Consider the following 23,941-nt stretch of genomic DNA (forward strand, 5'->3'; position numbering starts at 1 on the left):
AAAGCGATGATCTATCCCCCAAGCAAATGACAGTCAAAATAAAACCCGCAATTCTGAGGAATATTCATGAAGCAGCAACCCATCTTCAGACAGGAGTTGGCAATGCTTCATGTCTGTCACAAGCCATCAATGGGCCCCATGTCTCCTGAGCAGTAGATATTCCCTTAACAAATCTCCCCTCCTTGAACTGACTGGACTTCATTGAGCATTCTGGTTAGTATACGTGTGCCTCTTGGGGGGAGTATGTCTCCCTCTGGCTTTTGTTTGTGGACTGTATTCATAATTTGTGCTTTTAGGAGTTTTTCCTGTTGTATCTAGACTAAGGTGTTATTGAAAACATCATCACTTTCAAAGAGATGTTTATAGATGCCTAGCACCTGGGGAATATATGAGAACAAATGGAGAGTTATTAAACCTATGCCATACATCCCACCCCTTAGGGCTAGGATGAGGGACAAGGAGGTGCTTTAGAAAAAAATACATGTGAGCGCACACACACACACACACACACACACACACACAAACTCCTCCCTTTGGATTGATTCTGTGCAGAATAGAGACTCATATTTAAATGAATAAGCCAAGTTAAAACTTTCCCTCCTGGAACAAAACAAAAGGAAAGCCTCTTTATGTTGCAGGGGCCTTCGATGCCACGGCTGAGCCTGTCCCAAAGTTTCCCTCCACTGCTCAGAAACTAAGCCAGCTTGCTGCATTTAGCACTTCTCACCAGACCACCCACCCGGACACGGATACACAAACCACATGTGTGAGGAATGCTGTGCAGCTAGGAAATCAGTATCAGCATTTCAACCTTATTACTTGCACAGACGGCCTTTTTAGTGAGACTCATTTGTTTTATCTTTTCAATAGCTTTGATTATTTTCTTTTAATGGCCTGGATTTATCCTTTTCTACTCTTTTGAAACTTCAGAACTCTGTGCTGGGGGCTGCATGTGGTGGGAGACATGATTACCAAGGGAAAATGAGCAAATAGCTGCGCCTTTACTCACCATCTATCTCCCCCTCCTGCGGCCACCTATTCTGGGTAGACTGCCGAGGGCTGGGAGTTAGCACACGGTGGCCTCCAGGAGCCTTCCATTCTGGTGGTAGGTGATGTTTGTTGTTATTTAACAGCGATTGAGACGGTTGTAATTACTGGGCTGGTTTTTAGTTTGTGCCACGTACTTCCCTTCCTAGCCCTCAAGTACCATATAGGTTACCCTTCTTTAATGAGGGGGAAATTAAGACCAAGAGGCTGACGGCCCAGGGCAAGTTAATGGCCTCTGGAAAAGTCTGGCATGGACTCTAAAGAAGGGGCCACATAAACAGGAAGGTGTGGATGCTGTCCCCTGGCAGAGGAAGCAGAGCCCTGAAATGTGCTCAGGGTATTCTATCTGGGTGGTATCCTGGGCAAGGAAACCAATAAAATACGCATAGTTGCCCCACTAATCAGAACAAACAAGACCATTGGTTTTGGACACTATGTCCCTGAATTACCAAACAGACAGGTCTGGGTGTCAGGACCCGGTTAAGCTTCAGGGCCCACTGTGTATCCAAGTGGGAACACAGTCCCGAGAGGCAGAGGGACCAAGGTATTGGGAGAGACTGTGGCCCACAACATCCTGAGTCGTCCACAGGCCCCAGATGCCCATCTTGACTTTCTCCAGGCTGGAGAAAACGCAGGGCCATTCTTTTAAAATAAACAAAAGAAAATCTACACCGAAACAAGGGACGAGATGAGTCCACTTCAAACCTGGTCGTTAGGAAGCTTAACTGTTGGCCCAGCCCATCTGGGGCTGATGCGTCCACACCTAAAGTCAGGTTCTAGCTGATAAGAGACAGGGCAGTCCGCTCTTATCTCCTCCACTGCTGTCAGCCTGAAGATAAGTTTCTCAAGTTTGATGTCTCTTTATTATTAAAAAGAGCCTTACATCCAGTTCCCTGGTTATCTGCCAAACTCAAAGTATTCTATTCTCTTAGTTGAAGTAGCTTTTCTCCTTCCTGTCTAGTTAAGGCAGCGTTTCTTGCTGCTAAAGTCAACACTGGACCTTTTATCAGACTGATTCTGTCCAGCAATAGCAGGCTGTTTAGTTTATGAACAAAACCTTCCAGATAAATAGGGGAAAAGAAAAAATATCAGGCACAAGGTACCTGATTTATTCCAAGAATGTGTGCCACCACTTTTTGCCCAGCTCTGCAGCACTTACAAAATGTACTGGTTTTAGGACACAGAATGTGGTGCTCAGACATGGGGATTCGAGCACTGGCAGTGCCTGCCTGGTCTGGTCTCTGCACTCTCTCTTCCAGCATTTTTCTTGAGACAGGGTAGAGGCCCATTTTTCTGCATGCAAAGCAAAACCAAACTTCTGTCAAATGACTCTTCACAAATCACTAAGACTATACATTCTAAAGAAACTGGAGCCACAATAGATATGAATTTAAGTAAAACACCTATTTCTGCCCATCTGTATGTACATTTCACCATGGGTGTTAGCAATGGGAAATACATCTTATGAATGCCTTGGGGTTCACATAACAGCATCTACACACACATACACAGGGTATCTTTCAACATTACTACACATACACACTCTATTAAAAAAGATACTGACAGATTTATAAAATGTATTGGCCTTGCACTATTAATCTCAAGAATCCATTTTTACTTAATTTATTTTTGCCCTGCATGGTAGCTCTGGCCACCGTTGGGGATCTGTCAGCATTTCCATCATAACTGTATTTTCAGAATGCTGGAATAGAAGTGCCAAAATACATATTTACAGTTTACAGACAGTGGTGACTTTGTCTTCCTCTTAAACTGACTTCTTCGATGCATCTTTATAAGGAATATTCAGGGATGGCAGTGCCCACATGATAAAAAAGCATCATATGAAACAAGAGGTCAAAAGATGCTGACGTCCAGCCCAAGGCTAAACCGCAGGGATTGACATTCATTGCAGCTGTAGATTCTATATCACGGTCAGAGTTTTAGGGCAACAGTCCAAGCAAGTTGATAAAAGTGTGTGTGTGTGCAGTGCAGCGCATGAACACACACAATGCTAAAGGGGGACAGTAATGAGCATACAGAAAACTACTCCAGAGCGGATCACATCCACAGTGAGAAAAGTGAACACCAGCCACCAACACAAACACTGACCATTTCCAACACTGAACATCCAACTCCGTTACCTGGGCAGAGTTAAAACATTGAAGAATAAAGTCTCTCTTAAACACGTATGTTAACTCATTAACGTGTATAGGGCTGGGAGTGGTATGCAGGTCTGAACTGTCTTTTATGAAGATTAGCTGAGCCTGTCGAAGGTATCTGCGGAAACATTTTTGGTGGAAGAAAACCAGATGGATTGGCTCTTTCCACAAGAAAGGTGCACAATTATTCAGATTAGAGAGATTTGCTTAGCAATTTTAAAAGGTTTAGGAGACGCTCTTATGATTTTTTTCTTCTAGGGTCCTGATATTCCGTTTTCATGGTCTTCCCTACTTTGACACAATACGCAGCACATATAGACATACCTAGCTGTCTACATAGAGAGGTGGATTATGGTAAAGAAACAAAGTCACTGCAAACATTGTTGTTGCTGACATGCCTGCCATCTGCCAGGACAGAAATACCCACTCTCATACATAGTCTGCTGCAACATCAGAGGCAAAAGCTAATTTATTAGGGGAAAAGTCCTGTACATACATTCCCCCCTTCAAATTACTGGGGGGAAATTTAAAGTAAGTTTATCATATTCTGTCTGGTTCAAACCACATTCACACTCACCCAATTAATTTTATATGAAATTAAACCCTGCCATTTTTCTTTTGTGCTTAAGAAACCAAAGCCATTGTTAGGATACACATGTGCCAAAAACATTTTTTAATAGGTTTCAAAGGCACGTGTATATAAATGTGGTAGCAATGAGTGGGTGACTTGAAGAGAGGTATAACTATTTGAAATTAATTGAAAGGGGATTTATTATTTCTGCATTTATAAATTAGATGAGAGCAAGAGTCTGACTTCTAAAAAGTTAACAATGTGACTCTTATGCTACTGGAATTTCGTAGAAAGCTCATTTTGCTGTCTCCATGAGTTGTGGATGGTGGATAGGTTTTTCTGAATTTTGTCATCAATTATAAACTTACATCTCGATGATGTCTGGTTTATTACCTAAACTTTACATCTAAATTTTATCACTGTAATAGTGTCTCTTCTTATTAACTTGTTTTGTTTGATCATTTATGTTACCTAGTGTTTTGGTTAGCAACCTAAGGAAAAAAAATATATTTACATTGCCAAATCACAGTTTTTGCCACACAATTTCATTACAAAAATAAAAATGGCCCCAACTACCTATGTACATTCCTGGTTAAAACTACACAGATATTTTAGTTAAACCACATACATTTCTGGCTTAATTAGAAAATGTCGACTAGCAGTTAGAAACTTTAAAGAGAGTTTTAAATTTTGCAAATAATTCCATATAAGCATTGCCCTCCCCATTAACCTGTGAGGTACAAAAACAAAAAAACAAACAAACAAAAAGACACACAACTAAAACCACGTAATTGGTCAGTCATCTAATGTTTACAACAACTCAAAGTTTCTCCTAAACATTGAGGAGTGGACTAGACAGCAAATGCTTCAAGGACGGCTCACGCCAAACATCAAAAATCACAACATTGTTGGAAACATACACTGTCCCCAGAGAGGACGCCTCAGAGAAGCATGGCTGTGTTACTTATTAAAGGAAAAAATAGTGTCTTTGGATAGAAAGAAACGACGTTTAAAAATCCCCTTTTTAAAATGCAGAAATAGCTCCATTATCCACCTGCATTTACATTACTGTCCAAAAGAATGGGTCTGGAAAGACCTTTTTCTGTACAGACACCAATTAATCTCTGGATGAAAAGACAGCATCTGGCATGGGAATAAGCAAGGGACACACTGGTCTGTTAGCACATAGGGACTTTCCTTAAGGCTGAGCCAGGGAGCGAACCTTTGGATCCAGAAGTATTTCTTTTCTTTCCAGTTGAGTTTCTAGAAAGATGAGCTGTTCTCACTTTGCATTTCTCCATTAATGGAGAGGATGGAATAATGACACCAAAAGTACTTTTGTTGTTGTTTTTTTTTTCTTTAAAAATAATTTGCTTTCTTTCGCATGCCACAGGACAGATTTCTAGTTTCAAAACAGGGTACATCAAGAACAAAAATATCCCCCCTCCCCAACCATCTTTATTCTCACCAATACAAGAAATCCTTCTGGAAACATAAGCAAGTGACTAAACAGGTATCAAAACACTGAATCTACAAGTTCATACATAATCTGTTATGGCAGAATAATCAAGAATTTCCCCCAAAGGAAGATTTTAATTTTCCAAATACAAAAGAGTCTAAGGGGATCATATGAGAACAAACAAAAATCTCTTATTCCAGGTTTTATGGTAAAGATGAAGAACACACTGGCAGCTGAAGAAAGCCGAAACTCTTACTAATAAATAGATCCAAATTAAGAATTTCTACAACATTTCTTTAGAAAACAGAACCAGAATTCCTCTTTTAAAAATGACGAACCTGTGGAATGCCTTTACTTCCATATCCCTCTAATATTATAACAGTAAAACAGACACACAAATGTTGATATGACAGCTCAACAAGGCTGGATGCGGGACGTTTACATGTACACTTTTGTTTAAAAGTCCTACAGGTTTATTGACTAAGGCTAGACAGCAAGTCATGATCCTGTTTGGTGCTTCTTCTACCATGGTCCAAGATCATTGTATGGATACAGCCAAGGACTGGGCCCCAACTTTCAGGAAAAAGACCACAAAGAAGAAAATCAGGGTGGTTATTTGGTCCCTCCCACCCCAAGTTGATCGTTTGTGTCCTGGAACTGGAAAAACAAAAGGTGGAAAATACAGACCGCAACGAGTTAAAGGAGTTGGAAAAAGTTGCTGGAAAGTGGCACGGTATACGAGTAAGGTCACTGGGCTTGGGATGGCAAGGGCGCTGCATTGAAAGAGCATCCACGGGACCAAGTACTTGTAATGTCTTGTGGTGTCATTCCCTCAACGACTTTAGGATATCTGTATGCGATAATAAATAGATCAGTTATGTAATAAGGCAGTGTGTTGAATATGCATTCGTCCTGTGGGATGAACCGCCACAGAGAGAGATACATGATACCATACACATTCTTTAAGTTTTCTTGTGTTGTGTTTGATTTGTTTGTTTTCAAGGCTATCCAGGCAAACTCTTCCCGGGGATGTCCTTGGAGAGAAGAGTGGTCCGCTGAGGCTGGTTTGCTTAACCTCTCCTTTATCAAGAGATGATGACTGGCTTTAAAGAAAAATAAAGCTGAAAGTTGTTTGATTTTTATTTTTTTTCCCTTTTGGTTGCATCATTCTGAGTGTTTTCTTATAAACAACAACAAAAAAAATATCACAACCAAAAAAAAAAAAACCCCGATAGTTTTTGATGCATCCAGTTGTTGTATCCTCAGGATGTTCCAGATGTTTCCAGGTAACTCTGTAGTTTACGGACTGTGGTTTTGTCCAGCGAGCAAAGGTCAAAATCAAATGTTGTGTTTGTGATGTGAAAGTGTCCAGTTTCTTCTATAAGGTTCACAATCTAGAGGAATAAAGAAGAAAAAGTTTGGGCAATAAGCAATGGACATTGAAAGGCAAAGAGAGAGAGGTGGAGGGGGTCAATAAGGAACATTTGACAAATATAGTAAGAAGGTCCTATACTGTTAATGGCACCAAAGTGTCTCTTAGCCAATTCGTAAGCCAAAGGAATATGTACCCTTTGAAATTCTGAGAGAAGGTTACCTGTTCTCATCATTCATATCCTTTAAACTGATTCATGCTTTCAAGTAATCAGCAGACTATTTTACTGTAGGGGTGAGAATAGGAGTAGGTTGTGAGGGAAAGATAGAATTTAAAGACCCCTTTAAAAATTAGTAACTGATTCAATGGACAGTGATTGTACCTACTAGATGTATGGAAATTCCAGCCTAGAAATAACAAAACTCCTTTATTTTTTTAAAAAGTATACAGTGTGGCTCAATTGGTTGGAGCATTATCCAGAACACAGAAAGGTCTTGGGTTCTACTCTTGGTCAGAGCACATACCCAGGTTGTGGGTTTGATTCTTGGTCTGGAGGCAACTGATAGATGTTTCTCTCTCACATCTCTTTCTCTCTCTCTTCCTCTTTCTAAAAATCAATAAAAAATAAAATAAAAACTATACACATAACATGCACACCTGTATCCACACATATATACAATGAACATTTTTGTTTCTGATTACACTACTGCTGAACTTTTAGAAAATACAAGAACCCACCAAGAAAAACATTGAAGCCATCTACAATTCTGCCCCCTGAAGATCAGGGGGATGGAGTGACTGGAAGGAGGCTTATGAGAGCCTTCTGGAACTGTTTTGTTGGTTGGGTTGGGTGCTAGTTATAAAAGATGCACTCACTTTGTTAAAATTCACATAGCTGTACATTTTATTATATTTCAATAAAAATGAATAAAAGTCTATATTTATTACTTATAGTCATGCTCGTTGACTCCCTTGAGTTTTTTGGGGTGATAAGTATTAACGAGTGAAAAAGAAAGAATGCCTTTGTCTCCCGTTTGGAATAGTTACACCTCATTTCTTACTGCACTGGCTCCAGCTTTCAGAAAGACCTATCGAGCCTCCTCCAATTGCTACACAACTCCAGACCTGGTTGTGATTGCCTTATTCAATCTCTGAAACTATTTTTACAGATATAACTATTGGTTTAATAATAATACAAGTTACTCCCACTGCAAACCGATGACATACATAGCAAACTGCCTACCCAATTCCCTTCTTCTTTACTTACAGAAGCTTGATTTTCTGGGAGTGGTGATACACCCAGCTACAACACCTGCCCCCACATTCCCCCCAGGCACTGGGCTGATACTGCTATTTAAATTGATTGTTCAGTAATCACTGGGCTTTCAGGAAAATTTTAGTAAAGGGTATGGCCTCTGCCCTCTGCCTGTCTGGAATGAAGATGCAATCCTGGAAGTGTAGTGGCTCTGTTCCCTCAAGAGGATGAATGCAAGATGTGAAGGATGTCAGAGCAGGATGGCAAGGAGCCCGTATCTTCAGTGGCATCTTTTAAGCTACCACATTGACCATAAATTACTTACTTCCAGGGCTGTTATTATGTGTTTGAGGTGGAGAGGGAGCCTTACTTGCTTAAACCACTGGACCTAGGGTTCTATTACATGCATCAAGAGATTATTAAAAGGGGTATTCCCAATTATGGTTAAATTACTATATTCACATAAGAATTTATCAAGCAAAATCTTAATATTAACACTAGATTATCCAAAAAGGACCATCATTTTTAAAATAGTTATAGAACTTTGGATAAGTCACACACATACACATCTGTATACATACATAGACACACACCCAGCTATGTCCACACACACAAACCTTTCAAGGCAATCAAATACTTAGTATATATTTAACATTCATTGATTTAAGAGTACTTTCCCGAGCAAATTATCTGTTATGCTCCATTGTGTAGAAATATTATAGAGCTAGTGAAAATGTGTAAACTTCCATAGAAACAAATTGCCTTTCAGTGGATACAATAGAGGCAAAAGACAATTATTCCAGAGTGTGACTCATCTCCCCAACCAGCAGGCCAGTAGGTAAGTGACAAAGCATTAAGAATTGAGAGTCCTGAATTTGGCATATTGAGTTCTGACTCTGCTCACTACTTGAATAGCACTGGATGGGGCATTATAACCTCTGAGCCTCAGTCTCCTCACTTGTAAAATGAGGACAATGCCAGCTAACCTACCATCATACAGTGTTGTGCAGAGGATCAAAGGAGATATGGTAAGTGAAGCTTCTGTATAAAGTGTAAATTGCTACACAGACCAGAGCAGCATGATTACGAATACCATATAAACATAAACTTATCCTTAATTATCTGGAAGTAACTACACGGCACATGAATCACCAGACCCAGTGTTTTTTTCCTATTCCTCTCATTGACTGTTAGCCATCCCATTAGCACTAAAACAGATGAGGCAGGGAAAATGCCAGAATTTAAACTCAGAGAAGACATACTTAGATTTTTAAAAAATACTTATAAGAAAACTTTGCAGGGGAAGGGAAGAAAGCAGGGAGAATGGTAAGTGAAGGAAATTAGCTGAATGACGAACTAAAAGGAAGGGTTAAGGAAGTCCCTTGAAAATGACAGGTACCTTAAAAAACTAATTTTAAGATACTAGATTTCCCCTGGCTGGTGTGGCCCAGCTGGTTGACTATCCTTCCATGCACTCAGAGGTCGCTGGTTTGATTCCAAGTCAGGGCACATGCCTGGGTTGTAGGCTTGATCCCCAGTAGGGGTCTTGCAGGAGGCAGCCAATCAATGTTTTTCTCTCCCTCTCTCTCCAAAATCAATTAAAAAAATTTTTAGAAAAAGAAAATAGTTCTCTGTGACTCAACATAGCTGCTCACTAATCTTATATAATAAAGAGGCAATATGAAATTGACCATCACACCCTCACACAAGATGGCCGCCACCATGTGGTCACAAGATGGCCACTACAAGATGGCCAGCAGGGGAGGGCAGTTGTGGGCAATCAGGCCAGCAGGGGAGGCAGTTGGGGGCGACCAGGCCAGCAGGGGAGGGCAGTTGTGGGTGACCAGGCCAGCAGGGGAAGGCAGGTGGGGGCAACCAGGCCTTCAGGGGAGGGCAGTTAGGGGCGACCAGGCCAGCAGGGGAGGGTAGTTGGGGGTGATTGGGCCAGCAGGGGAGGGCATTTGGGGGCAATTGGGCCAACAGGAGAGCTGTTAGGTGTCAATCAGGCTGGCAGGGGAGTGGTTAGGGAGCTATCAGGCTGGCAGGCAGCAGCACTTAGGGGCAATCAGGCAGACAGGCAGGCAAGTGATTGGGAGCCAGCAGTCCCAGATTGTGAGAGGGATGTCCGAGGGGTCCCAGGTTGGAGAGGGTGCAGGCTGGGCAGAGGGACACCCCACCCCTCCCCCAGTGCACAAATTTCATGCACCAGGCCTTTAGTTACTTCATAAATAGAAAACAGAGAAAAATACCTTTTAGAAAAAGTCACTTGATTTTAAATCAAATAGACATGTTTGCCCACTAGAAATTCAGCTTAGTAATCTCACAGGCATTGTAATATCTTGTAAGTTAACAGAGCTTCCATCACTGTCTTTCTACATCCTCCAGAACCAGCACATCCCACCCGCCTGCAGCCATAAACACACAACGATATAAAGGGGAACGGATCACTCTCACTAAAGGAGCTCACATTTTTATGGGCGCCTATAAGAATACATCAAGGCAGATGCAGAGACGGCCTAAGAGCAGAAGGAGTGGCGGCAGTTGGAGTGTCGGAAGTATTTGCCAAAGGGAATGGCATTAATGATCTGAGTTATTAGAGCATGTACCCACGTCCTCAATTAAGTAAAGCCTTCATAAACAAAAAATAACTGTGGGCTCCTTTCCTGAAATCCTGATAGTTAGAACATCAGAAACATAGCATTCACCCTCGTTACTCCAATGACACAATCCACAAGCCTAACAACACCCTGTTAGTCCCCAAAGGGTACCACTCTGCTGGTGCAGATGGCCCCACCTTGGTGTCAGTGCCCTGCATCACACCACAATAATAAATGTCTCTCCAAGTAATAATAATAAAAGAGAGAGAGTGACCACAGATAAGAAAGCAGGCCAGGGCATAGGGTCCGCGTGGGAAGTGGATGAGTATGTAAACTGCTTAACTCATTCTTCAGATGATAGTTGTTGTGAAAACACTGGTGATGGATTATTTCCTGCCTTGTCAGCCTTTAGGGGGTACCACACTGGCTGGTTATTGTTTTGTTGTTTTTTTAAACAGGGAAGATCCACTTGTTAAATTGATGACTCCTTTCCCCCAACCCTGGTTTTTCATTATAAAAAGGTAGAAGCATTATGTTTAGTCTGATTCTATTTTTTAAAAAACACCAAAGTTCTTTCTACCCCAAGCAGCCTCTTGAATGAGTGGGAAGTAGTAAACAGACTTTGGCTTTAACTGCATCTGCCTCGAGTGGGGTCGGGCTGGGATAAGCTAGTCTTCCTGCAGAATGATGTGGCTATGGGCTGCAGAACGCTGTCTTGCCCTGGGACAATGTGTGCCCTACCTCGGGTCACGAAGAGGCCGGCCGCCAGCCTCCAATCTACAGGGGATCCTAAAGCACGGCAGGCGATTTCCCAGGAGAGGAATCCTTTCCAGCAGAACTTCCTCAGTGAGGGCTCTCCATGTTGTTAGAGGGAACACTCACTTCCCCGCTCATCCCCATACCCCTGAAGTTATTTCTAAAAGTCTAAGAGCTGTTATCTAAATTGCTGATCTAAGGAAGCCCTGGTTTTCCTCGGAGCTTTATTCCTCCCACGTAGGACGCAAATCCAGGCTCAGAGCTGAACTGCTGAGGAGTTGAGAAGTGCTCAATCTCCATTTCCAAATGAACGCCGAGCATGTGGTTTGAAGAAGAACCCAATTATGAGTCAGTGCTGTCACTGACATCTCTGGGTTTCACTGTACCCCCTGTACTGGTCTTTTACCTCATGGGAAAGTGGCTTAAGAACAGAGCCGTCTTAGTGCAAGGCTTTCTGTTCATTAAACCAGCTGTTGGGCACCAGCACTGCTTGCCCCCAGACTAAGACAACGATATTAATCACCTTCTGTGAGCAAAACAAAAGCAACCGAGTGGATTCAATGTATTTAGCAGGAAAAGATGCAGGATGCGATCTGCATGCACTAGAAATGGTCTCAGGCGTCCGGTCTGCGTGGCGGACAACGCGACGCCTTTGGAACGCATTCCACAGCGTGAGCAGCTCTCAAGGTGGAGAGTAGCTTAGTCCTCCATGCACTCGGTTTTACAATAGGAATTAATTAAGCAGTAAACCGTGACAGGACATGCATCATGGTATCATAATCACAAGCCTCAGCTGCACTACAAGGCAAAAGGCCAAAGACGGCGAGCTTTCAAGCAGCCTGGGAATGCAATTAGGGTGAAACGCTGTGCGCCCCCGAGTGCCTTTATGCCAGGTTAAAAATTCATACAGATCACTCTCTCTCTCTCCAGAACACAAAAATAATCCACTTCGAGGGAAGTCTCACGTAAGCCATCTTCCCTCAGAATTCTTGCAAAGGTCAAAATAAAGGACAATGTGAAATTGGGAAGGCCAATGACACCCCAAGGTAAGACTGTGTCTAACGACCTCGTATGTTTGACGCATGGCTGGGCTTCCTTTGTAAAGGTGTCCCAACCCTGTCCAACATCTGTCTCACTCTCCCGAGAGACCAACTATTGGGGTCTCACTGGCACATTAATAACTTTATTGGACAACTGCTGTGCAGTGGTTCGGAGCTGGCATTTGGGAAGGGATAGGGAAATCAGCTAACAGAGTTACCATCACCATCCAGTCAATTAGCCCCAAATAACTGCTAAATGGCAGGCTGAATAATTGTTGGTTCTGTGGAAGGGAACTGAAGACAAGTATTAGCAAAGTCTCATGGTAAGCCATTGAACTCCTGCTCCCCTATCCATACTCACTTAAATGGAAATGCAACTTATACCCAATTAAGAACCCTAGGTCTGTAGTCTTTTGTTCAAATCTGAAACTCTTGAAAGGTTAAAAGCTTATCAGACCAATCAGGAAACTTGGCAAGTCTGAGAGTATTTATAGATTTAAGCAAAAACGTACACAGAATATAAATGTTACCATCAGCCATTTGACGTTTAAAGAAAACACCAACACACACAGCTGGGGTAGATTAAGTACTAACTTCAAGTCATTTGAAAGTGGTAAGAAAAAAAAATTAAACAGTGAAATAATCTAAAAACCCACCCTGGAATGCAGAACACAACTTTCTCTTTGGGTGTTAAAGAAAAAATATTTTATCAAATAGCCACTGTTCATGCAAGGGACACACATAACCGTATGGAAACTGAAAAACACCCTTTTTATCTTCTCAACACATCAAATTGTACTCATAGAAGTTTCCTCACTCTACAAGTATTCCACAGTTGAGTTCATAATAATAGAATGTATGTTGTACAAGATAAGAGAAATGAGGGAAATATTTATTTTCCTTAGAACAGCATTGGCAAAAGGTTACTAAACTGAATCACACATGTTTACAACACTTGACTCAAGTTCTTATCACTGTTTTCCCATGAAACCAGAAGCCTGGCCCCACAGGTTTCTGTATCCCTACTATCACTTCCCTCAGCCCACAGCACAGCATCAGCCCCTCTACACGTGCCCAGTCTTCACTGCCCACAGCACCAGGGAGGGGAGGTCATCACTGCTCCAAAGCAGACATGCAGATGGCCTCAGAAGTGAGCAGCCTCTCAAAATACAGTAGACCCTTGAACAGTGCAGGGGCCAGAGGAACCCCCCTCCCCTGCACAGTTGAATATCCACATATAATATGTGACTCTCCAAAAGCTTAACCAGTCCCTTAGTATCTTGCAGGAATTTGGATCCAGGACTCCCTGTGGATACCCAAATCCTCAGATGCTCAAGTCCCTCATATAAAATGGTGCAGAACCTTGCATACAGTCAACTGCTCCGCATATGCAGATTCCCAACTGCAGATCGAAAATGCTGTCTTTGATCTGCAGCTGACTGATCCAAAGGGCCGACTGTATATTCACTGAAAACTATCCCCATGTAAGTGAAGCGGTACAATTCAAACTGGTGTTGCTCAAGGGTCAACTGTACTTCTGCAGGTGGCGCTGGCTGGGTTCTCAGAGTGTGGGGCTGGTGTGGCCTCCAGGTGCTATTGCGATAACCCAGGACAAACCAGGCCTTGAGGCTTCTGGAAAGGGTTGTGCTTAAAAGCAGTTCTCACCTGCTGCAGAATGTGTCTTTCCCTCAACGTCATTAACCTTCTGTGAAGCTCTACCAGCTCATCTAGGTATGCCTGAAAGAGAAGAGTACCCCCAAGGAACACACATGTTATGAAGCAGTTCAAAAGGAAGAGAACAAATCAATAAGAACAGACAAGCAGCGACTGGAGGTCCCCATCCTACCCCCACCCAGGGTGTATGGATTCTGTGCCCAAGGCCTTTGCAGACCAAGTCTTTCTTGGCCAACTATTATTGTTTTCAAAGCAGCTGTTTAAAAAGGAGCAATTCTTGCACTTGTACTCTCTCAATGAGATTCAGTGAACAGCCTCACCTATTCACAACAATGCCTCTACAGAGAGAAGGGGAACTCCTCAATAAATTGCAAGTTATCAGTCCACTTTCATTTAAAAAAATTCTTCTATCTTAAAAGCTTCTTAACTAAGAGAAAAAGTCCAAGTCTGAACAGGGAAGGACCCATGCACATTACCAATTACATCAGGGCAAATTCTTAAAATAAAAATATAAAAAAGCCTGCCCGGTTTTCTAGCATATCCAACACTGCTAGTGAATAGCAAGTGAAAGCGCAGAAGAATGTCTGTGAAAAATATAAATCAAAATGAGCATGTGAATTGTCCAGAGCTCCCTGGAAAAGGAGAGGCGACCTCTCCTTCCAGATGCTCAGACCCATGCGTCTCTGTTAGCATAGCTGCATGGGAGCTCCTACCACCATTCGCAATGAAGGTGAAGGAAAGGTCTGGGAAGCATCAGACAGGCCTGCCCTGACCCTGCAGAGCACGTTAGGACCCTGCCCACACTGGGAGACCAGCCCCAGTAGGTCTTGCAGTCAGATTTCAGATGTATGATGTGCACTCGAGGAAAGCACACTGCACACTGCATGAGGCTCAGAGGTCCTGCTCACCTACGTCTGAGCTTCCTTCACTTTCTCCCTCTGCCACAAGTCTCTTACCACCCAATCCAATGGGCCTGAAATCCCTGGGCAATGTAGGCATCAGGGAAAATGGTAGCACAAGGCCAATCTTAATACTGGAGATAGCAGGAAGATCCAGAAAGAAACTACTTTCAAGGGGGAGGGGCTGGGTGGAGGTGGGAAATAGTGGCAACAATAAAAAATTTAAATTAAAAAAAGAATTGAAATATACTTAAAAATAATTTTTTTAAAAAAGTGAACTACTCTCGGGCACTTCTGATGAAGACAATGAGAGGCGAACCAGCACGAAAAGATCCAGGGAAACACAAAGAAACAGGACGTGTCAGAGCTGTGGCACTTGGAGAAGGCACTGGAACCTACCTTGTCACATTCGCCGTTCTTTATCTGCTTCTCTGATTTGCTTTGCTTTATTGGACTTTTCACTTCAAGAATCTAGGGATCCAAGAGAGCACGGTTAAATTTGATTTCAAGCACTTCTTAGTTAACCAGCCACCCGAACAAAGGCACTTATGGGTGAAATGTCACAGGATAACATCATTTTCCAAATAGCATTTCTCCTCTATACATTTTTTTCTTCTCTTCTAATATTACTTTTTCTGGGAAAATGAATTACTTACATCTAAAATGCTGAGTCAGGGCAATAGAGATTTTTTTTTTTTAAGTTGACAATAAGGAAATTGATCGAAGCTTCCAAGGCCGCCGCTTTGTGACAACACACACACACATGTACAGCAGCTGAGTCCTACTGGGTTATAGTTCCCTTGGGCAAGAATTTTTTCTTATTCATTCTGCAGTTTCAGCATGACTACCAGTGCTCCGTACGTTAGAGATGATAAAACAAAATTTCAAATGCCCTTTTTAGTACCTGACTTTCATATTCTAAATATTACTCATATTGCCTTGGCTGAGGGCTCAGTTGGAGCATCGCCCTGTACACCAAAAGGTTGCAGGTCCTTTCCCAGTCAATTCCCAGTCAGGACATATACCAGGTTGTGGGTTCGATCCCTGGTTAGGGCATGTATGGGAGGCAGGCAACCGATATCTCTTTCTCTCTCTTCTCTCTCTCTCTCTCTCTCTCTCTCTCTCTCTCTCTCTCTCTCTTTTCTCCTCCCTCCCTCCCTCTCTAACTAAACATACTCTTGGGTGAGGATTTTTTTAAAAATTACTCATATCCACTAAGTTGATACAGCTTTGGAAATAAAGATGGTCATCAGTGACACTGGCTGTTTCCAACTTGGGATCCTCCAACTCAAGAAATAAAAAGCCAGGACTATCTGTGTTTCAAGAAATAATGTCTTTACCCATGATAAAATACCAGGTGCCCTGCCTTTCATGTGAACCAATTACAGCGTAGGCTATGAACAGTTGTTTTGCATACTGTTCATAAGCTTCTCTGGAAAGCTAGGTTCCCAATTAAGAAAAAACCAAATTATTATTTAATAAATACAGTTGATTTCTTAGAATCTGCAAAACTGAAGATTATGAAGAATATATTTTTAAATGACTCTTGCTTAAAATGGCAAAAATCACTGAATTTATTGTTGAGTGTTAACAAATGTATCCTATATAATAAAAGGCTGATATGCAAACGGACCGAACAGAGGAACCATCGGTCGCTATGACACGCACTGACCACCAGGGGACAGATGCTCAACACAGGAGCAGGGCCCTGGTTGTCAGTGCACTCCCACAGTGGTAGCGCCGCTCAGCCAGAAGCCCAGAAGCTGGGCCCATGCCTGGTGAGCACAGCAGTGGTGGCGGGAGCCTCTCCCACCTCTATAGGAGCACTAAGGATGTCCAACTGCCAGCTTAGGCCTGCTCCCCATACCTAAGCCGGCAGTTGGACCCCCCTGCACCCAGTGCACAAATCTTGTGCACCGGGCCTCTAGTATAAACATAAAAAGCAAAGTAATTTGTCTTTTTCATTATGACCTCATTATCAAGTGAGCTGTTATAATATAAAACTAATATTAAGGAGGAAAATACCAAATAAAGCATATTTAAGTAGTTTCATATTCCTATTGCTCTTCTCTTTATCCATTCTCTGCTTTCACACACACACACACACACACACACACACACACACACACACACATCACAGTCCCATTCAAAGGTCTTCCATATTCCATAACACAAAGGAAATTTTTAAGTGAGTCCACTTTTAATTTGTATTTGACAGAGCCCTGATTGGGCTCAGAAACCTAAGTTCAGGTCCTAGCCCTTTCATTTAACATTTTTGGGGCCTCAAAAAAAATGAGATGAAATGACAGAGGTGAACAAGATAATATCCAGATACCCATTCAGCTGTAAAATTTTATACTACTAAACATTTCACCTTTTGGGGATAGGACCATGACATTCTAGGAAAGACCAAATACTTCTAGAAGGGGATATATTTCCTTTGAATTTAGAATAATCCATGGGTAAGAAGTGAGCCTCTTTCTAGCAGAGTCTTTCCTAAGAATTACCTTCATTCGATTTTAACATTAAGATAAGCAGATGACCAGACTGACTTAAAATACTAGTACAGTCCTGTTGGCAATGCAAGGAAATTCCTTAGCAGCAGAAGCAGGGGATTTTTTTTTAAACATGGTCCACTGTAAAGGAAACCAAACATGCCACCACATTCAGAATTTCCTTCTCTCTATTGTTGTTGGAAATGAGACCCCACGGGAAAACTCCAGCTCAGAGACCTAGGAGTAAGTAGGTCAGTAGATGGCACTCCTCGCCAACTCAGATACAGGGCTGGGCAACGCCGCTGAGACAATCTGCTGCGATTCCAGGCAAGAGAAAGAACCAGTGCCTGCCTGCCTGCCTGCCTGCCTGGTGCACTAGAAAACTGAATTGTGTTCCCATATCCCACCCTGCCCATTCCCCCTCCATCCCCAACTTACAGCACCCCAGGGGTCAAAGGGACTGAGAAACTGTATGTGCAAGGGAACTTTGCACACTAGGCTTTGAGAGTTCTACCACCTCCTCTTCAAAGCAGAAAAACACACAGGACATTGTGAGGCCCGAAGTCCCACCCTGCACATTCCGAAAGTGCGACAGCACAGAAGGCCAAACTACATTGAAATCCTAGTTTCTTTCTTCTGAAGCTGCAGTGGCAGGAACAAAAGCTCCGGGTGTCAGTGATCCGCCTCAAGTTACCGAGTGGCTGCCCAGAGAGGCCTCAGTTAATCTTCCTCCTTTGATCTCTCCCTGCTCCAAAATAAACAGCTTTGTCAAAACCTCATTCTGAGGGAGCTGAGCCATGCTGTAGACAATTGTTTTATTTATGATCATTTCTTATCTTTGAGGAAATGACTCCAGAATATAAAAGTACAGCACCTTGTCTTCCACGGGCTTATTTCAAACCAGTCTAACTGGATAGACTCTTTAATTTCATTCAATGTGCCTTGCAGGCGCATAGGTGATTTATGATATTCTGAATATTAACTCAGGTCCCATGGATCACTTCTTTCTTTCAAGGCCCCTCTCGCCTCCTGCCCGTCCGTACTTTCAGCCAAAAAGGATCTGGAATTTTGATTTTGTTTGAAATTCACATAAGGAAGGTTTGAAGTAAAACAAACAAACAAACAAAACCACACACATACACACAAAACCATCTCTGGTTCGAACAGCACAGCATTCGCTATGATTCCCTATGAAGTTGTACTGAGGGAACAGCCGCCCAGACTTGGGAGATGCGTCATATTTATACACAGGGCAGTGTCTGAAAATAGAACTCTGGTTAGTTGCACTTCTATCCTTAATCTGAGGACATGGCTTGAGAATTAAAATTTCAGGATTATTATTTTTTCTGTATCCCTTTGTGAGGATTGACAACTCAATTATTCAGCAGATGGATCCTCTGCTGATAGGGCATTCATGTTAATGATCTCTAGTTGCTCCTAACAATACCGGGTTAATTACTTGCTTTGTTGACATGTGACTGTCTCTCTGTCCACTTTTTTCCCCAATAGTTAGAAAATGTTTGACTCAATTAGCACTTTCCTTCTTCCTTCAGCCCTGGGGTTTTTGAGGAAAGGTAAGGAAAACTCACCGTTGCCTGCTAATTTACAGAAACCCGAGCGGTCATTATCAATGTGCAGAGAACAGCGAAGGGGCATGAAAGAAGGCAACTGAGTTGTCCTAGTTCAGTTAGGCCTTCCCAGTATGTTCCTGTCTATTTTATTTGATGTGAAACCTCAGTGAATCACACCCCCACACACTAATAGAAGGCTGAAAAGACATTCCAGGGTGAAATTTACAGACTTTTAGATTTTTAAGAATTGTTTACTATTTCACTGCTGAGGCGTGAGGAATTAAGGAAGACGGGTAAGAAGACTAGAAAGTTTTTACAAAGTTCTAGGACACTGATTTAAAGGGACAGCATCACACCTGGCCCACTGCGGGTGATTTGAGGGGTTAAGAAACAATATTACACCAAGTTTTAAAAAGCTTTTCCCACTCTCAGCTCCAAGAGATGGCTCCAAGGAGGGAAGCGTTCTTGTGGTACGTGTATTTTTCTAGCCCGACTAGCGAAAAGTGAAAGCATATGGACGCTCTTATTATGCTTATAAGTGCATGGAGAAAGTGACATATAACTGAGTATTCCTGACAGACTGATGATTCACATGTGTGAAGCTACATTTGTTGAATAAACATATGCCAAGGAGCCAGTGGTATGCTGTTTAATCGGATAAAGTAATTCTTACCCTCTCGAGATAAATGATTCTATTCATTTTTGTTCTTGTTTTGCTAGACAGGTTGCAAAAAAAAAAAAAGGAGCAGTGTGATGAAGAATTCAGATCTTCCCCTGAAGCCAGGCTCAGCTCAAGGCTGCCCATCCAGGTAGGGTGTAGAGGCGGCTTTTAGGTTTGAAAGGCGAGAGAGGGGTTTGTTGGAGCTGCACTTACTTAGCAAGCACAGACTTAACCTTGACTGGGAAAGATGCTGAAGGGGCCTCGTGAGGGCAGGAAAGCAGAACGAATGCCCTTCGCTCCTGGCATTGCTGCCGCCGCAGCCTGTGAGGCAGCCTAAGTCTACTACACCACACATGGGAGCTAGTAAGATTAAATTGCATGTAAAAACATATTCAAGGTTCAAATTCTACTGCTTTGTCAGCTCATGCTGAAGCACAAATTTACAAATTTACAAAAGAATTCCAAGTTATCCTCATAGCCAACTGGTTGGTGATGATGGCTGTGCCCCGAGCCTTCACTTCCCCCTAAGATGCTTCACTTGTGGTGCTGGGCAGCCAGGTCAGAGGCGAAAGCTGGTTGGTGGGCCCTGGGCTTGGCTGGCACTGGAGATGGGGAAATGCATGAACTGTAGGGAGTAGGGTATGAATAAGAACGCGCTAACTCCTTGATAGCCTGTCTGTAACAGATGATGAGGTAGGGCTTGCACTCATATGGCGGACACAAAGAAACAGCAGTTGAACTGGAGTTGGTGAGGTAAAGATCATTGATATTATTCCTACTAAATCATGAGGACTTTAAGATGTAGAGAAACATTATAAATGAGGAATTTTACATTTTAGGAGATCTTTGCTTATGCTTCACACAAAAGTCAAAAAGAAAAAGTCTTCAGATGGAAAATGACATTTTCCTAACAAAACAAAGATCCAAATTCAAGGGCAAGGCCATTTGAAATTGTAGGACACCTGTGAAACAGAATAATCTTAGGAAAATGCAGCTCTTTCATTTTCAAAGTAATAATATTCACACGGTAACTTGCATTAAGCAATTATTGGAGAGGTCACTGAGAATCTACACAAAGAGACAAGGATAAGCTTCGGTGATGAGAGTTACCAACTCAATGCACAATGAGGCTTTTACAACATTCATGATTTTTTTGGAAATAGTTTATATTAGTAAGCACTTAAAATATCCCAATCTCAATCATTTAAGAAAAGCTCTTCATCATAGCTTTCAAAAGTCCTGCCTAGACCTTATCCAAACAGTTGTATTCTGAGTTAAACTATCAAATTAATAAGCTTTCCTTTAGCTCAATTGTAACAACAAGGATAATGACCGTTATTTACTGTGCACTTTATTAACAAACATACACTCCCAAGTGATGGTCCTCTTTCTCTGGATAAGCACACAGAGGCAGAGCACATAGAGTAACAAACCTCTGCCACCAAACTGAGTGCCAGGTAGTTATGGGTACCACCTGGTGCTCTTCACATGTATTATTTCTCATCCTCCTAATAACCAGCAAGGTGGGTATTAACATCCCCGTGTACAGATGAGGAAACCAAGGATCCACAGTTAAAGTTAATTTCCCACCTGTAAATTACTGTCAGATAGTAAAAGAAAGAACCAGGCTTTATTAGTCCACAGGTCCTATCTCCCTAATTCATTAAGTCGCTTACTTACTGTAAAGGGGGAAAATATATAGAAATCAAGAGTAAAGGGGCAGCATTTTTGTCACCACTCCTTTCCTTCTTGCATCTAATTGGCCCATTGATTGGAACATGCTTTTCATGACAACAGAAGTTTACATAACCTTAACTGCGTGCTTATTTCTAAGGTTGTACATTACCATTTATTTGAGATCAAGAGGAACTTTGTTTACAGTTAAGGGGTAAAAAGTTTTGTGTGCTTTGTAAAGTGGTCACATTTCAGTCCTGAACAGTGCAAACCCAGCGACTTACCTGGTTGTTGTTGGTTTTTAATAAGGGTGGCGGGGGTTCGTGGTGTAGGGGCGAAGAAGCAGAACTGCTCTCACTATCGCTGCCATCGCTTAAGCTAACTCTGAAAAGAAACAGAGAGAAGTCATATGCATCAATACAGACGGAAATCTATGGAAACAGTGCAAAGAGTGAAGTATGCAAATACTCTGTATCTTGAAAACGTTCTTTAATTTCTACACCTGCTACCCGTATCGACGCTTCCTTTGCATCTGGAACTGTGTTGTGTGTTAACCTGCTATTTTTCATGTAATGATCCCTATTTCACAGATGAGAAAACTGAGACTAGGAGAGACCAGGTCACTTACCTAGGGCAGCGGTCGGCAAATTGCGGCTCATGAGCCACACGCGGTTCTTTGGCCCCTTGAGTGTGGCTCTTCCTCAAAAGACTGCCTTCTGCGCATGGGCCCTGAAGTTTCAGTCGCACTGTACCTGCACTCCCGCACGTGGTATTTGGTGGAAGAGCCACACTCCAGGGGCCAAAGAGCCGCATGTGGCTGGCGAGCCACAGTTTGCCAACCACTGACCTAGGGTCACAGAAGTAAAAGTGGTTCCTTTAGGGGAGTGATGGCGAACCTTTTGAGCTCGGCATGCCAGCATTTTGAAAAACCCTAACTTAATTCTGGTGCCGTGTCACAGAAATTTTTTGATACTTTCAACCATAGTAAAAGATTTATATTTTGATATTTATTTTGTATATTTAAATGCCATTTAACAAAGAAAAATCAACCAAAAAAATGAGTTCGCATGTCACCTCTAACATGCGTGTCATAGGTTCGCCATCACTGCTTTAGGGTCAAACCCAAGCAATGTAACCCAGAGCCGGTGCTCAGCCACTCAGTGTAGCAGCCTCCTTTATTCATTTATCTCCCTGCTCCAGCTCCACCCGCCTACTACCATCAAGCAGGTCACCCAAGCTTGCAGAAGGTCAACTAAATTACACAGATTGTAAGTTACTATCTTTTCATTCCCTTTCCCCCTGCCTCTTTGCGACAGGTGAAAATTTTACAAATATAGCTAAAATACAGATATCAGGAGTGGAAGCAACTGCTAAAAAGAATGTGGACAACAGCCTTGCATGACTGACAGCTCGGGAGACATCTGAGGATGGGATGTGTGAAGCTTCTCATGCTGGAACCACGGCCACTCATTTCTACTGTGTCCTTAGGTCTGACCACTGAAACACTTCATTGGGAATATACTAGAGCAGTACAGAGAATGTGGAATTGTAAGTGATATGAATCACCATCTTCTAATGTGGAATTATGCTTTAGAAAAATACAATGGTATCTTTCAACAACTAAAGACAATAAAAATAGCACCCACTTCCCTACTGCTTTCTTTTCAGAACACAACGGAATTTTCTTCTAGCCAAAGTAGGAGGCATTTCTTTATTCTACTCTGCTGACTGCATGTCCTCCTTCAGAAATGCCCTTCTGTGTTTGCTCCCTCTCTTCCGTGATGCAGGAACCTCATGTAATATTCTTCTCGGAAACACGAAACGCTTTAGAAATCTGGACGGTTTTCCTCTCCCTCTGAATAGGCAATCACATTCTAGCTCTATAATATATTCAGATAGACAAGATACAAGATTGGAAATGAAAAGGATCCTGGGGCAGCCTTTTAGCAAAAACGGATAGAACTTGTTTTTCTTAACTAAATTACATTAATGAAGTGTTCAGCTGAAGCGCTGCTTTAAAATACTCCTTGGCTGAAGTGGAAGGCTGAGTAGTTAAACTGATTAAGCAGTTGAGACTTCACAAGTGCAGCGAAGATCAAATGTTACACTGGCTCTGCTGTGCTAACGGCACGTGTTGGGCAGGGGAAAAAGGAGAGCGCCTCCAGCAATGTGCCCGGCATGGGATGGCTCACCAACGTGTCCGATCGGACCCACACTGACTCAGGGGATGGGACGAGAAGCGGGTGGGCAATAGCTGATCACAGTATCTAGATCTTCTCAATAACAATAACTTGGGTAATTGTCTAAATAGGTCAAGCGTTTTTCATCAGCTAAAACCGAGAGCAGCCAGTGATCAGGATTTTGATTGTTATCAATACGCTCCTCCCCTCCAAGTTTCGGTCCATTTTTAGGTCTTTTTGTCCTAGCAGTTGTCCTTCGTATAAAATTAAAGACTTCTGAAGGGAAATGATATAAGGCCAGGGCCATAAGGTTCCTTGTTTTCTCCTGTTTAAAATGAACACAGCCCTAGACGGTTTGGCTCAGTGAATAGAGCCTTGGCCTGCGGACTGAAGGGTTCAGTTCTGGTCAAGGGCACATGCTGGGCTGCGGGCTCAATCCCCAGTAGGGGGCGTGCATGAGGCAGCCAATCAATTGATGTTTCTATCTCTCCCTCTCTCTTCCTCTCTGAAATCAATAATTTAAAAAAAAGA

The 23,941-nt window shown here is 42.4% G+C and overlaps 1 protein-coding gene across 3 annotated transcripts in view; it reads right to left on the reverse strand.

Annotated features, from left to right (window-relative positions):
- Positions 1-2,647: 2,647 nt before the first annotated feature.
- MLLT3 (myeloid/lymphoid or mixed-lineage leukemia; translocated to, 3) overlaps positions 2,648-23,941 on the reverse strand; it is a 259,223-nt gene continuing 237,929 nt past the window's right edge. For all 3 annotated transcript variants that reach the window (XM_006764936.2, XM_015564734.1, XM_015564733.1), the window contains 4 exons: positions 21,515-21,614; positions 15,229-15,300; positions 13,922-13,993; positions 2,648-6,630 (listed from right to left, as the gene is read on the reverse strand). In XM_006764936.2, coding sequence (XP_006764999.1) covers positions 6,499-6,630; positions 13,922-13,993; positions 15,229-15,300; positions 21,515-21,614 — 376 coding nt within the window. In that variant the 3' untranslated portion in view covers positions 2,648-6,498. The remainder of the gene's footprint in view (positions 6,631-13,921; positions 13,994-15,228; positions 15,301-21,514; positions 21,615-23,941) is intronic.

The sequence above is a fragment of the Myotis davidii genome, unplaced genomic scaffold (genome assembly GCF_000327345.1).
Source record: "Myotis davidii unplaced genomic scaffold, ASM32734v1 scaffold197, whole genome shotgun sequence".
Lineage (NCBI taxonomy): Eukaryota > Metazoa > Chordata > Mammalia > Chiroptera > Vespertilionidae > Myotis > Myotis davidii.